This window comes from Atta cephalotes (genome assembly GCF_000143395.1).
Source record: "Atta cephalotes unplaced genomic scaffold scaffold00041, whole genome shotgun sequence".
Taxonomy (NCBI): Eukaryota; Metazoa; Arthropoda; class Insecta; order Hymenoptera; family Formicidae; genus Atta; species Atta cephalotes.
In genome coordinates, this window is record NW_012130105.1 from 974894 (window position 1) to 992405 (window position 17512).

The window sequence follows — 17512 nt, forward strand, 5'->3', positions numbered from 1 at the left end:
ACACACACACCACACCACACACCACACACCACACACGCATGCAGATCTGATTCTTCTACCATTCTCTTTCTTTCTTTCTTTCTTTCTTTCTTTCTTTAATTATTCTAATTAAAAGAAATTATTCTAATTGAAGAAATCTCTGTTAATATTCGGTACAAAATGGTTGATGCACAATGCGAAAAGATAAGCAAAGCGGGTATCTTATAGTTCAACGAACTCCTGCAAGATTGATTCTGAGAGAGATTGAAACCGATAGATCGCGTTTAAACGAGATACCATTTCATTCTTTTTAAGGCGAGACGATAAGACAGATAAGCGAAATTTATTCACGTTCCAATTTTACGATAATCCGCGCGACTGTATACTTTCATTATCGTTAAAATCGTGACGAAAACTTTCGCTTATGTACGAAGAAGACCGTGAATTTTTGATAAACGTGCTGCTGACGGCCGCGTTGCGTGTGTTCTTGACCCAAAAATTATCTTGTTTTTTCGGCTTCTGACTACACCGACAAAAACGATAAATGTTGACATAATTTCGTTCGCCACATTTTGTACGTAGGTGTACAGACAGACATCGGATATGCAATTATCCGAAAAATGTTGCGCGATAAAAGCGAAAGTTCATAAAAAATTCTTTAGAATCAATTAAATCACTCTTGAGCCAATAGCGACAGTCTGATGAAAACAAAACACGGAACATATGTTATAATATAAAGATGAAAAAGAGCACGAGCTAGTAAAAAACAATAGAATTGTTTTTAATAAATACAGAAATACACTTGTGCAATTCTAAGGAATATTGTGAACAAAAGACAGGAATTCAAGGATTAATGTATCTTCAGACATCGACAGCACCTGTTGGACTTCTGTTGTTTAAGGTCGCGGAAACAAATGCGATAGTACACAGTAGAATACTCCAATACAGACGAACACTCGATATATAGATATGCAAGATAAAGATAGAGCAAATGTAGGGCCAAGTAAAGTCAGATGAAAGATGTTTCTCAGCAAGAGACACAACTTCTAGTTCCATAAAGCATAATAGTTCCATAATGCGCATGATCATTTTAGCCGCGCGTAACAACAAGACAATTTCGGTAAACAACAAGATAAAATAATAAATCATACGCCTTATGCATTTTGCGGAACGCCACAATCTAATACAATGAATCACACTTCGTCTTTGTTCAACATTGATAAACAATAAGGATCACTGCAAATCCACGTGTGTTAAAACTGACTTCAACATATGTGTGCTATTTAGTTTTCTGTAGAAAAATGATATTATATTATACGTTTAAATGCTTTGTACAAAATGCCTACGTTTAAATGTATATTTGCAACATAACGTATAATTTTTATATGAAAAAAACACATGTACTGAAGTCCACTTTTACACACTTGGATTCGCAGTAATAGTTCTTTATGTGTATGTGTATGTGTGTGCGTGTGTGTGTGTGTGTGTGTATTTTATACTATGTCTGTGTTGCTGGAAAACACCTAAAATTAGAGAAAAGGAGAGAAAAAAAGAAACGTCACATACGTAATTCGTGCCAGTCGTACTTCCGTGTATTGTTGAATATGTCGTTCAGCAGCATTCGTGACTTTGTGCCACTCAATTCATAAATGCAGCGATTCGTACTGAGGCAGATCATAACGAGGGAAAAACATCCGGACGACTGTTGCTTTCGCGATGATATGCATTCGTGAATAATTTCGGGAAGACGAGAACGCCGGCTTCACGGCGCATTTTTATTCGCACCCGCTTTATCTTGTGTAAATGCATGACGCGTCACGATATTTCCGCCCGAGCGGAGGGGGGCTACCGTCGGCGGGGAGGATCCAGAATTTACGTACCAGCTTCCGTGCGGAAAAGAATGATTCGCGACACACGCATAATGCCACGGCGAAGGCCCGTTCGAGAACAGATACCTGCAGGGGGATTGGTCTTTTTTCTTGAAAGAGCACTCGAATAATGACAGCTGCATTTATATATATTTCAATAAGTACCCGAAGCGATGAGTAATCGATTCATTTCGTATTGTTTTATCCTAAAGCAATTTTGAAATCTCTTTTAATAAGAATCCCCTCAGAAAAATATAATTTCAAACGAATAATATATATAATTTTATACTGATTGTGTGAGACATATAAAAGGTGTTTATAAAATTCTTATGCAGTTTTAAACTTCATAACTGCTCTTTTATTCTATATAATAAAATTAATCTGTGAAAACAAAAATTAAAATAGTGATTTAGTGAAGTTTAATATACATTAATCCTATAAATGTGTTTACTTATATTTTTCTTACACTGATATTACTCTAGATGAGAATTCATCTACATAATTAGAAATTTATTTTACACTTTTTATTCTACTTTTTAGATTGCAAAATATAGAATAACTGAACTAATATTATATTTTAATGTAAAAGAAAATAAACTTTAAACAACTTTATTAAATGTTATTTTAAGCTATCAAAATGATTTATGATTAATAATAAAATCTGTATTAAACACGAATTTGCATTTAGAAGAAAATTCTCTAGTAGCATTCCAGAGTTAAAATCTACTAATCTTACTATAATTTAACAAAAATCGTGATCACGAAATTTGAGCCAATTGGATTTCTTCTTATAAGAACACATTTATTAAAATATCGCTTTTTAAACGGTTTGCGGATAAAAATTAATGTAATTCATTATTTAAAATTTATTATTATAAATCAACTGCAAAGCGTATTCATAGTTTTAAAAATACTTCAGTCTTCATTTATCTCCATCAGTAATAACGTCAATAGATTGAGAAATAACATCCAAAGAATAAATGAATATAAAATTGAAATAAATTTATTTACTCTTTTTAACGATTAATTTTATTATCAGAGAACAGATGTTATAAAAATTTAAAGCTGTACAAGCATTTTATAACCCTATATTTTATCACCCTATATTTTGTCGCAAATGTGTGTGTGAGAGTCAACTTTCTTTACGAAGAAAATGATCTTCTATAAACTCCTTTCAACAATCACCTCACCTTCGAACGGATATCTAATTCGATGCGATTATTTCATTCTATCGCCATCATGATTTTCGCTAATGTCACTTCGCGCTCTGATTGTTAATCGGGAGAGAAGAGAGAACCAATCCATCACACGAGAGGAACAATTAAGCTGTCTTTCGAGATATAAAAATAACGGTTAAAATGTAAAAGTAAACTCAACGAAGCGTTTACAACTTTCGCTAATTGTGTTAACAACGGAAAAAAAGAACACAGTGTGTACTTTATTACTTTTTGCCGGTCAGCCGCCTCGGTCACGTCCTCGCGATAAATTTGCGCGACGTTCGCGCGTTCGGACGTTCGTCGAGATAAAAATAGCGAGAACGTGGTTGCATACGGTCGTTCGTAAGTATAGTGGCCGAAGGAGAAACATCTCGCGAAACAAAATGCGTGTACGACGTAAGTGCCCCTATTCGTAAATGTCATGATATTTGCCCTTAAAAAATAGTATAACCAATAATATTTAAACTAATAGATATTTAATGCACCCTATGAAAATTATATATTATTTCTATAGCTTTTACTGAATATAAAAATTACCTTTAAATTATTTTATTAACGTCTACATGACTGCACAAAAAGTAATACGTTCCTCGCGGAGAAAGTAATAGATAGTATTAAGTTGATACTAAAAATCTGTGTTTTTTTCATCAAGATTTATATCAAATAGAATTAGTTAGGAAAAAGAAATTAGAAAATTGGAAATAAATGTTAAATTTCTGTCTAGATGAATAAGAAAAAAAACATGAAGTGAAACCTACATGATAATTTTGTTTTTTAAGTTTTAATTTTATATATATTTTGTTATTGTTAATTTTTAATTTTATACATTTATTATATACATTTATTATATACATATATAGCTTGATTATATTTATATTATATTATTTTAAAGCTTTTACCAAATGTAAAAATTATCTTTCAACTATTTTAAACATCCACGTGAGTGTCCAAGAAGCGATACGTTCCTTGCGGAGAAAGTAATAGATATATTAAGTTAATGCTAAAGATCTGGTTTTTCCAATTAAAATTAGAACAAAATAAATTAAAAAAAAAATTTTGAAAACAGTAAAAACTTTTATCTATATGAATAAAAAAGAGCATAAAGAATAAAAATGAAGCCCGCGTGGCACGACAGTTTTGCTTTTTTTAAGTCTTAATTAAAATATATTAAAATTATGCTTCCAACTTTATTTCACAAATATGATAAATCTTTCGCATTAATTTAGTAGGAAATAATATTGAAGTTTTTATAATAATACTAAAGTTTTTTAACAATCTTTCGGGATTTCGTTAAAAATATATCCAGACTATCGAATTTTCCAGATAGTTGGATGCAACGTCGCTCGTATTTGAATTATTTAGAAATGTAGCGATATGGTTAATAAGCCCCGATAAATATATCCTGTATATTAATTCAGCTTCTTTTCTTGCTATTAGTATATTTTTACTTACTTGACTTTTCCGCAAAATTGTTAAAAAATTCAAGATTTCGATTCGTAAGCTTCCATCGCAGGTATCTCTTCGGAGACGTCATTCGAATCATACAAAATCGAATTTAACCACGTGTTGGTAAAGAATAAACGCAAATTACGACTTGTTAATGGGAGTAACACCGAAACATGTTTCGCCAGCATCGCAGAAGCGGAATATCGATAATTGAATTCGAGCCAACTGCGCGCCCAAACGAGAAAGAGAGGGCCGGGAACCGGCCCGCGCGAAAGCTACGGAAGGAGAGACAGAGACAGGCGGGAACGCACGTAGAAGGGAAGATGCGGACATAAGAAGGAATCGTTTGTTGCTCAAGTAACGGAATGCGGTATGACGGCGACGTTTCAATATGTACCGTTGCGTCATTTAATAAAATCATTCCTCTTCTTTCTCTCTTTTGTTCGTTCGAGGAAATCTGGTACTACTTTCCGGTGAAGCGTGACTAAGTCGTTACAGCCACGAGAATCCGTGGATTCCCGCGATAATTTCCATCAAACAGAATTATGAAATGAATGACGCCGACCGACAAACTGTATTCAAGAGCTTAAATTGGAGTCTGACTAATGGGAGACTTGTGATCGGTGCTTACGAGATAAATTAATGGCAAGCATTAGAATTTGTAGCTATCTAATTTAATGGCTGTTGATTATTCGATTAAGAATCTGATTTATTATGCGATATGATTATTATATTATTATTTATTGATGTAACTAATTTATTTGCGTAACTTGGTGTTATCTAGCTCCGTGTATATTTAGAGCGTATCTATTGATGTATTTAGCGACGAATCTGGGAACTGGATAATCCTAGATAATATAATCGAGATATTCCGTTAGAATTTCATCTCGCAAGGAAATAATCAAAATTATATGTAATAGAATTGTAATAGAATTAATAAATATGTATTACATACTTACTTTAAGAAATAGCTAATGAATACCGTATACGGAGAGTTGAAAATCATATCATATTTTATGTCATAATATTTCTCATTAGATATTAATTTGCAAGCAATTAACATTGGAAATTGCTGGATGTTTAATACACCTTCTATTTAATTTTATATAAACAATTAATTTGTTATAGGCCTTTTATGTAGTGTAAAAGGTACGATTTAAATAATCAGTCTCCTAAATCGTAAATTCTCAAACACACCTCGTTTAAAAATAGTATATTTGCGAATAAAAACAATAAAAAATAGGATTAAAATGATTTATATACAATATTAATAATGATCACAAAAAATATCCAATACAAAATAATATAATTAATGATATGATTTGAGAATTAATGTTTAACATGTTTATTTATCAGATACATTTATTTTATAACTAATTATATAGTCATAAAATAATAAATAATATGATAAATAAAATGATGTATGATAAATAAATAAATATGAATTGTCAAATCGTAACAAAATCGGTGCAGATGATACGATTGAGACAACATGATAAATTTTATAAAAAATTTTATAAAAATTATATATAATATTGATCTCAATTTTATAATAATTGTAATATGTACATAAAATATATATTCTACGATAAATCATAAAACTACAGAATAAAATGCATTGTTAGATTATTATCAATTATATAAATTGATTATTAAAAATTGCATCAATGTATTTGATTTTTTTAAATGTACGCAAAATAAGATAATTTAGAAATTTTTGTGTTTTATTTATTTATATTTTTATTATTAATTATCGTATATGTTTAATAATAAGAAAAAATGTATGAGATACGATTTAGGTACATTAAACAATATTTAGGTATATTAAACACTTCTCTAAATTAAAAAATATTATTGTAAAAATGTAATCGCATGAATAACGATGTATAAAAAGTTTTATTGTTCCATAATTTTCGTTACTAAAGACATTGTTGCAACTGCTTAGGAAAAATTATCTTCCCGAAAGCTAATCTCCCAATTTTTATCTAGACTTTACTCTTACAATACAAAAACGACACAAATATTTTATGTAATCATGATATTTTCTCACGCAAAGTAATTCTATCTAGTAGTCATGTTAATATTCACATTGGATTGTGCACGACTTATCAAAACCGATTGTCTTCATTAATTAATTTATATTCGTCATACGACATTATTCGCATTTTATTTACTGAAATGATGACATAAACGAGAAATGTGTAATAAACATGCATTCAAATATTACTTCATTCTTTTTACTTTTACGCAATCAGATCAGATTTTGCATCAACCTATTAACCTTCAAGTATGTAGGTAGCAACAGCACCCCCACATAAAATTATTTTAAAAATCTTGTATTCTGAAAAAGGAAACTTAAAAAGTATTGTTCAGAAGTCTTAAAATTTATTATTTTTATATTTCTCTATTTCATAAGAATATAATAAAATAATATAAATTTAATTCTGTACATATTATTAAACATTATAACTATAAAAATACTAACTATAAAAATAACTATAAAAAAATAACTATAACTATAAAAATACTATAAAAATAAAATTTCTTTGGGATAATTTGAGCATCCCACTACTTAAAGGTTAAATAAAATTTTTTCTCTAAAACGAAATCTCAATTTATTCGCGTGTCCGTTAACGTTGATTAGCTAAATTATTTAAATTACTTAAAATAATGATCGGCATTAAATACAACTTTTGACCTAGTTTTCATGTTAGACATCATACTTACTATCACCTCTTTATCTTTCATGCTTTGGCAATGAACTGTCAGACAATGTCGCATGATTAAGGCACAGAATAAAACAAATTAATATGTATGATTAAGACGTATGATATTCTGTCTTTAAAAGGCGGTTCATGCATATGAGATCGATTTCTACCAAATCATCGAAATTTATTTAGTACGACTAAAGGATCGCACCGGTCGCACGCTATATATTTATGCACAGCTTACTATATGCCATATTTATGCACAAAACTGTTGAACGGCAAGAAGAGGATGGAAAATCGGGCAGAAAGTTCCAACGCTAATTTAGAAAAAATCAATTTAGAATTATCAAAGAAAGAAACAAAGCTCACAAATCGCGAATAGAATTATGCAAATTTTGCGCCTTATTCCTTATCTTACCAAGTGAATGCTTTAGAAGAGACAGAAAATTATGTGTATTATAAAAATAATGAAATTTTGCACAGTATGAAATTTTGCATGCTGCATTTTATATCAAATGTCGATGACCCACTGAAAACGGGTAATAATCTATTTTCTTGATGTGCCAGATGAAATTCATCTATCGCGATCGAACGAGACTAACATTCTTATCTAATAATGCCTAATCAATCTGTGTGTGATATCTGGGCATTTTTATTATATTTTTTCCACATATATTATTCATGATATTTGCGGAATTATTTTCCTATTTATTTATTTAGCGGCATGGTATCTAACTCGAAACTTCATAATTTATTGCAAAATATATTTCGGCTATTTATATTGCCCAGACTTACAATTGTCAGTTCATATAGATAAAATATTCATGTTTAATCTCTTACAAGACATCAGGATTAGTATTGATACTAAAGATGTAGTGTTCTCCATTGTAAACGAACTATTTGTTTACAAACAAAAAGAAATGGTCGAGCTACTTTGCAAAAAAAAATTTTTTTTATACGAGTAACATGTACATGAAGTTTAGTTTAGACTTTATCGATTCTAAATTGCGAGAAGCTTGTGATGGAAAATGCGGCTTGCAAAATGGAAAATCAGAAAGAAAGAAAGAGAAAGGCGATACTATGCCGCTAGTATCCACATACGAGCTAGTTATCTACATACGAGACACAATATGCACGAATAATTCCCGCACGACATAACATATAAAAAATACATTATCCAATTTGCAAGTTTAACGATTAATTTATTGTGTCTTCGCGTCGTGTGGATCATTATATTAACAGATCGAAATGTATTGTTATAACGTAACTCTTATGGTAACACTTGTCCATAATTATGATCTTTCAAACACTGTAAAAAATTATATGTAAAATTATAATTAAAGCGGATAATTTTGGCACCTGCTATTAAAGATATATATTTACACAATGAATTACGTACAATTTTTTTCTTATGTTGTTGATATGTATGAACAAAAATGCAATATGATTATCATTATATTATATAATATTTAAAAAATTTGTACATTTACATAGAAACTATAAAATATACAATTATTGCAAAAAAATTTTCTATGTAATATAAAGACATAATTTACATAATTAAAGATAAAAGTACTAATTTTTATAAAAATGTACAATTTTATACATTTCCACTACAAATTGTATAATTTTTACACGTGTTATGTATGTAATTTTACATATTTGTTTACAGTGTATATTAAAAATTTTTTACATTTAAACTTGATAATAATTTAATTCTTAAAATAATTAAATTAAATTCAAACATAAGTTCTTTGATAAAATCGCGAAACAATTATTATTATCAAATTAATAATATAAATAACAAAAATAATGAATTAAATTTTTATTAGCATTAAAAAAAATCACGTAATAAAAAAAATAAAATTTTATTATCTGTTTTTAAATCGAAAAACATTTGACATTTATCAACATTCAACATTTAAAAAACTAATATTATTAATGTAAATTCTAAAAGTAAGATAAATTCTCTCAAAGCGAATTCTTATTCTCAGTTTTAGAATGATGTCATAAACAGTCACAAATAACTTTTTATAATATCTTCTGTATATTATGTCACCAATTAGAGTTACGCAAACAAGAAGAATAAATATTTCTTTTTATTAATTTTTTTTAGTACATACCATCGGCACAACTCGCGAGATATCTGCCATTGCTGGAAAAGTCCATGTCATTTACCAGGCCGGTATGTCCTTTTAGCGTACCTATCATCCAAGGGTGAACCCGTTCTTGCTGGGCTTGACGTTTCTTATTGTTTTTCGCGCGTTTATTACCTTCGCGGGGCTGCATTGGTACTGGTGGTGATGATATATACATGTGCGATGTTGGAACGGATTCATTACTGTAATACGCTATAACACACAAAATGCAACAAAGCGATTAATATTCCAAACAAGATTGAAGCTCAGAATCTGAGCAAATGAATCTCGCAATTCGAAGTCGGAACTTCCGTCGAAACTTCCAAGGTCTATTTGAACTCTTCACACACATGAAGCAAAAGCAAACAAATTATTATCTAAACATATTGGAATAATAAGCAAAAAATTATTTCAATAAAAAAAAAGCGTATATGATAATAATCTTCGCGGTTGTTGATGTGTAAATTAAACATTCATTAGAGATAAAATACAATTCATAAGCAATTAGAATATACTTACTAAACAAAATTAAAAATAAAATGTAAACCCGCAGACGTTTCAAATTAGAATGAATCCTTTTCAATGAAATGATTAATGAAATTGAGTACAAACTGGAGTTCATACTCGAGTTTGTATACTAATTATGTATTAAAAAACACTAAATCCAGCATCAAAACGAGTTTACATTTTACTTTTAATTTCATTTAGTAAATATCAATTAGTAAATACATTATAATTGCGATTTATATTTTATCGAATATATAATAATTATAATAATTTACGCATTAACAAAGGCGGAAGCTCACACACAGGTATTTTATTTATTGGTTTTATTCTTGGAGCCACAAATATTATTTTATTTAATTAAAAAAAATTATTTTTACTAAAAATAAAGTCATTCGTATGAGCCAGTAATAAATTATTAAATTATTGGGCGAAACAAACAGAACGTTATAAAAACATCTATCAACTGGCCGGTGTAAATTTGACACTTCATTTTGAAAAAATCGATATTTTATATACAGTTACATTTGCACCTGCAATAGTTCCTGCTAAGTTTTAACAATAGTTCCGCTGATTTAGCTAAAAAAAAAAATTTTTTATAAATGGGATGCCATCTTCAGACCGGCTATCAACTGCACCTATCAAACATGCAATACACGCACGCCTTTTGAAAGAAATACATATATATTTTTTTTTAAATAAATTCAGATTTGAAAATCGGATGAAAATCGGATGTTTAATCATTACTCGCGAATATTGAAATAAATACTTAGAATAGAGATTTATCTTTTTTTACTCTACTTTTACTCTACTTTTTACTCTAAAATGTTCTGAAATTCACGGATCAAAATACTATCAAAAAAATTCTCAAAAATTAAATAAAAAAGTACTGTGTAAATTTTTAAACAGTAGTTTTTTAAATATACGAGTTAAAATAAAATCAACAACTTATATTTAAACGGTATATTTTTATACAAGATACGAGCAAAATTAAAAATATATATATAGTAAAAAATAGTATATTTACTGCCATTGACGTATCCATTATATGCATTATATGCGTTGATTACATAATTCACTACATTCATATTCACAGGTACATATGGCACATTATGTACATCGGGAACTCTTTGTCCGAATTCAGGAATTCTAGTGCAATACCAAAATGCTTTAATGTTCGAAAACTGCGGATCCGTCGCAAGCACACTTGGAACTCCAAAATATAAAAAATGGCATACGCCATGCTCACACATATATTCCATATTTAATATACTTGTGTAAAAACAGTCGACACTACCGAAATGTACTGCTCGTACTGCTAATAGTTCTATTCGCTTTGAAATTCGGATAGAAACTAATTTCGGAAACTAAATTTGCGCTTTTGTGAATTTATGGGCGGTCCAAAATAAGTCTAGTAGACCTAAACTTACGATGGGCCTGAAAGGACAACCCTTGAAAACTCAAGAGTGGTCCAAATTTTCTTTTGTTTAGCCCCCCCCCAGTGTCGTCGCTACCCTTCCACTGCATCATCGAAAAATGAGAGAGTACGAGACTAGTAATGGAAAAAAGACGAAAAGTTTATTTTATATATTATTGCTATTTATTTTACCATTGTTACAAGATTGAGTTGTGCTAATTAACAATCAAGTAATTCAAAAATCGTAAAAAATATAAAATGCAACATGAGAAATAAAATGTAAAGGTAAATGTTCACTTTAGGGAATGTTCTAGGGAATGCTTGATAACTTTAATATAAGTTGTGATCTCTAACAAATTTTAGCCATCACTCATGTGTGAAAAATGAAATCCATCCCACCTTTCCCTTTCCCGGAACAAGATCCTCCCGCATGAAAATCGTTATGCCCCTAGACAAAGGAAGAGGTGGATCTGCTTCGTATGGAAAGTCGTATAGGCTAGGCAGGGAGGGAAGTGGGGTGAATCTCACTTTGCCTAGAAAGATTCGGATGTCATGTCATCCTTATTTTAATGTTCGGTAAACAAGGACGATATAATTGGAGAGGTGGGAATCCGAACGCAGCCAAAGTCATATTTCTCTAGTCGGTTCACCCCAAACCTCCTCCCCTCTGCCTAGAATCATCCGATTTCCATGTACAAAATTGAGAAATAATTACGAATTTTGATTGTTAATAACTTTTTAACAAATACCGAGCGACAGCTAAAATCTGTTAGAAGTCACTTAGATCATGACAATATACGTCAAGCTTAATATCATCAAAGAAGTATTCCTCAAAGTAAACATTTATCGTTAATTTAATTATTTTTAAAGCATTTCTTGATTATATATATTTCTCTCATAATTAATTAAGTTCTTTTAATATGACACAATAGCAACCAATTGTAAGAATAATCAATGGAATAAAGAAAAATTTCAAATATGATTTTTTTCCGCATTTTAATTAGCATAACTTGAATACAATTCTTAAAATTATCAAATGCATAAAATTCTAGATATTATATTTTAATTTTTTAAAAAATCTGCAAAACATATTATCATTATACATTCATTAAATTTTTCTACTGTCTTCATAACAAGTTGATATCTCGATAATACAACCGTATATAATTACAACACATCACGTATGTAAGCAAATAAATAAATGAATCGTCTTAATTTCACCTACATTTGTATTAAGAATAGTCACGGCTTCTGCTTCCGTTTTACAAAATATAAAAATATATAAATAAAAAATATTTAAGCAGAAATATTGTTGTATTATGCAGAAACAAAATGAAAAATTATTTAGAATATTTTAGAAACATGTCGCTATGCATCATCGATCATCAAATTTTATATATATATATATATATATATATATATATACGATCATAGCCGTATGAAATTATATATATAGATATTCGTGTAATAAATATTCACATAATACATGTTATTACTATTCATAGATATCAAGTCACAAATAAAACAGTAATAAAACTTCGTTTAAAACTTAATATTTTTTTCATCGATATATTTATCAGACAATTCGCGCATAACGTAATACTTGATGCATATAATAGGAGTGGCATTAATTTGTTGATTGCGCGCGATGATAAGGTTTTGCACGATCCATATGTTTTGCGATGTCCGCTGAATAAGTGTTCTAAGAATAAATTCTCGCTTTCGATGAAAACTTAAAAAGAAATTGAATTATTTAAATGAAAGAAAAATGTACGCGCGCGACGCAATTCATAATCGTAATTATACAAAAATATGAGCAATCAAAAAATTATCTTTTTTTTTTCTTTTTTTTTAATATTTTCTTGCAAATAATGTAATTTCATGTAATTATGAAAAACATATCATTCTGAATTATCTATAAAAATCGCATGGAATTCTGGAAATTTCCATCGCAGGAATTCCAAACTTCTCTCATCGTATACGGAATCTTGCAAATTTTCCATCGTATGGAATCCTAGAAATTTTTTATTACTTACGAAGACAAAAATATTTTTATATTTTTTTTTTCTTCATACATTATTTCTTCATACATTATTTATATATGCGTTACTATACCCAATATGTATGAGACTGACATATCATTTCGTAGAAACTCATTAATTATTAAAAGTTTCAGTTTTCTTTTCAATAATTTCTATACTTTAGATTAAACAAATAGTTTTAGCCACAAAATAAATATCTAAAATACGCGTCATTTTGATTACAGATATTGAACATACATTAAATTATTTTTATCATTAATTTAAATTGTTTATATTGAATAATTTAGAAATTAAAGTTTATATTATAGAGAAAGGGGTTTAACTCATTACTGATTAAAACAAAATCATAATTTTATTGAAAGAAAAGACACATGTATGAATCTTTTAATCAATAAATAATATTTAAATAGTGCGGTCAGATAAGCACAAGAAAATTTGTTATCTAAATAAATAATGCTACTTTCGACTTCAGCTTGACTCTCGTATTATCCACTATTTCTTTCTTCTTTGCTCCTATCTTAATAATGAGACATTAAATCGGACATGTGATGATTACAGCATGCGATGTTGCAACCGAAAAAATTTCTTCAATTTGGCAAAAGGACAATATCTTGAAATCGCATACTTCAATCACAGTCCAATAATTCTGACAGCAGAGACAAAAGCATTTTTTATTAAAAAATATTTTCTCATTGCAAGGACAACTGTTACAAAATCGACATGTTCGTAGGAAAGGATGTTTGCAAATACGCCCGCAAATACATCCGCAAATATTAAGAAGTATACAGGGTCACCAAAATCCGGAGAAATTTCAATTTAAATTTTCCGCTATTGTGCCTCTGCCAGAGATTGTTGTTGGCGTTCGAGAAAGCCTGATGCTTCTAATAAACAATCATATTCTCAAAATGGCCGCGATGTTGAAAGTACAAAGTAGTAGAAAGTACAAGTATTCTGTACCAAGTACAGAATATAATCAAAGAGCCGCGATCATCGAAGGCCTTCGAGCTGGGCAGCAACGGAAATAATTCGGTTCTTTGGATATCCAAGATCAACCGTTTATGATATTGTGGCAAAATATAGGCTTTAGAACAGAACGAAGGTTCTAGTATGCTAGCGAGGAAGAGTACACCACGAGGACCCCCCACAATCATTAAAAGGGCTCAAGCGCTGATTTCGAATGACCCAGGGCAATCGTTGCGCGTTCTGATGGATGTAGTGAAGCCGTGGATGGAAACTGTGGCGTCGAAGCCATATGTTTTTCAGCAGGACAGTGCACCGGCTCATACGAGTCATTTAATTCAAAATTGGCTTTCAGACAACGATATGTTTTGGTCCAAGGAATTCTGGCCTTCCAACAGCCCAGATTTAAATCCCTTGAACTATACTACGTATAGTTGAAAAGGTCACAAACAAGTCTCGGTATCCCAATGTGATGTCATTAAGGACCGCTATTGAGGCAGCATTCATTGGTATGGACAGCGCTACATTACAACGTGCGTGCGAACGCTTCAGACAAAGACTAGAGGTCATTCAAGCTAATGGGGGATATATCGAATAATTGTGCTCTACAGGGATCCCCCCAAGTGCCATGTAAAAGGATTTTTTGTAATATTTAATTTTTCATTAAAAATATTTTGTTTAAAGAAATTGTTCGATTTGTCTGAATTTTATTTTTCAACACTGCAGAATTGTTAGTCGAGCTAATCATTTTACTTTCACTTTTTAGCTACATATATAAACATTATGTGTTAAACAAATTCTCAAATAAAGCGTAAGTGTGCGCCAATATTTGCATTTGAAAAAAAATTCGTGCGTCGTAGGAGTTGCATAAGTTTGCATAATACATGTCTCTCAAAAATCTGTTCTGAAATTTTGGTATATAAACCTCAACTACATTATATTAAAAAATTAGACATTTCTCTTTGATAACTCTATTTATTAAAAAACCATCTTAAATTCGCGTAAAATATATACATTAATCATTTTGCTCCATTCGCGTTCTCCGATGACAGTTGCAACACATTTTTGAAAATAATTTAAAAGGATTATTCAGTATTTGTCACTATCTAATAACCTATTACATATTATCGGAAATTATCTCAATTCAGAATTTGAAAAACTTTTAATTATATAGTGTTATTAGTTCATAGAGTTTTAATTATATGAAATTATTTTAGTTTATCTCTTTTTTATATGATTATGTAGAATGTAGAATGTTATCTCATTTGATAAACGACATTTTTTTTAATGCGATGATAAAAGCAAAAATATAAGCTCATAAATCAAGCGATGAGAATTATTATCCGATGTAACTCAACAATTAAATATCTCTGTAACAAAAAATATTTTTCTAATTTTTCATATTTTCATTTTTCATACTTTTTTTACTTCTATTTCGAATATATAATAAATTAAACAATAATCTTAAAAGACAGACCCAGAGAAAAATTATGTTTAAATTAAAGACCGTTTCTTATCTTCTTATTTTTATTTCTTAAGTTAAAGAAATTATTTCTTTTTTGTTGATTTTTTTAAATTAAAGTGAAAAAAATTTTTTTTTTAAATAAAAATTTATTTGATTTCAAAAAATGACATTTAAAAGAAACTTTTCTTTATAGAAATTAAACGTATAACAATGCACAAAATTTCTTTGATTCAAACAAACTTTTTTTTTTAATCAGAGAAACTTTTCTTTGGGCGCAATAACTCAAACCACTCAAGTAAGATTATATTTCATGTTAATTCTATTTTTTTTTTTCGATTATTTTCTCTCGAAATCGAATTTACAACATTCAGTGCTTACAATTTTATTTTTTCGAAAATAAAACAGGACATGTATTGTATTAGAACTATTTGAAATGCATTTTGATCGAAATTATTCTTTTTTTTCCTAGAAAACACAATAAAAATCTAAGAAATAATCGAACAATTCTGATCGAAAATTAATTAATTTCAAATAATTCCATAATATATGGCAACAGTAAAAAAAAACGTAAAGAAAATCCGCCCTCTCAATCGTTAATCAATATATCATAATATAAGTATATCAGAATGTAAGTCATACACGTATCGTGTACATATAAGCAGTTCTGCGATCGTACAGTGTGATTATTCGAGGTCGCATGAACAAACGAGGACTTGTCTCGGAGGCAAGCAAGGTCGCGCTCCAAAATTTTAACAACGGGAATACGTGCGCTTATTCATTCCACCCACGTGGTCCTTCCATTGCGCTATGTCCCTGAACGTTTCTCTCGCCGCCGCGCTATCAGATCCACGCGTACGCACGCGATACGTCCGCGTATACGCGTACGCAGTTATTTATATCGTCGCACGCGATGCGCATGCCAGCATGCCGTCTGATCAGAGTGCGTTCCTTCCACCCTGCGATCCATCCCACGAGAGATCGATTCGACTTGAACAAATACACGTGCACACGTCTGATAAATTGCTTACAAAATAATGAATAGGCGATTATGCTCCCCAAAAAATATTCGGTACATCTGCTAAAAGAAATTTTCTGCGCGTAGAAAAAATTTATGTGAAAAGCTACCAAGTGTAGACACAGCAAGTGAAATCCTAAATGGGATGTCAGAAAAGGAAAAAAAAAACTTTCTCTTTCTCCTTTGTCTATTATTATAAAAATAAAAAAACTTTCTCTTTCTTCTTTTTCTGTTATTATAAAAATTTTAAAAAATATTTTGTAAGAAAAATGAGGATATAAATCTTTTCATGTTCAGAGTTATAAAGTCCTTAAATAGCTTAAATTTTCTCAATTTTCTATACACTTTACAGTTTAATTAAACAAAAAAACTGGTTTTTTTTTCAAACTACATTTATCTTTTTAATGGAGTACAGTGAATCTTTAGAATATATCTAAGAAAGTAGAGTTTGATTCGTGCTCGCATTTTTGTTTATTTTTCACCTAATTTATATTGTATGTTCCTTTTTCTTATCATTGAGATATTGGTTCGAATTATTTTTTATTCAAACAGGTAAAATCTCGCAACCTGTCGAAATGTAAAAAAACCTATAAATATTAAGTTTTTTTTTTGAAAAACGAGTATATATATATATATATATATATATATATATATATAGTATATAGTATATATATATAAGTAATAAAGTAAAAAGGTAAGGTTAAGTAAACAAATAAGTAATAATAACTTACTTACTAATAATATTATTTATAA

At 29.7% G+C, this 17512-nt stretch overlaps 1 protein-coding gene across 1 annotated transcript in view; it reads right to left on the bottom strand.

Moving 5' to 3' along the window:
• Window positions 1–17512, bottom strand: part of LOC105622170 — a 30945-nt gene that overhangs the window by 1988 nt on the left and 11445 nt on the right. The window contains exon 2 of the mRNA XM_012203600.1: window positions 9342–9569. Coding sequence (XP_012058990.1) covers window positions 9342–9569 — 228 coding nt within the window. The remainder of the gene's footprint in view (window positions 1–9341; window positions 9570–17512) is intronic.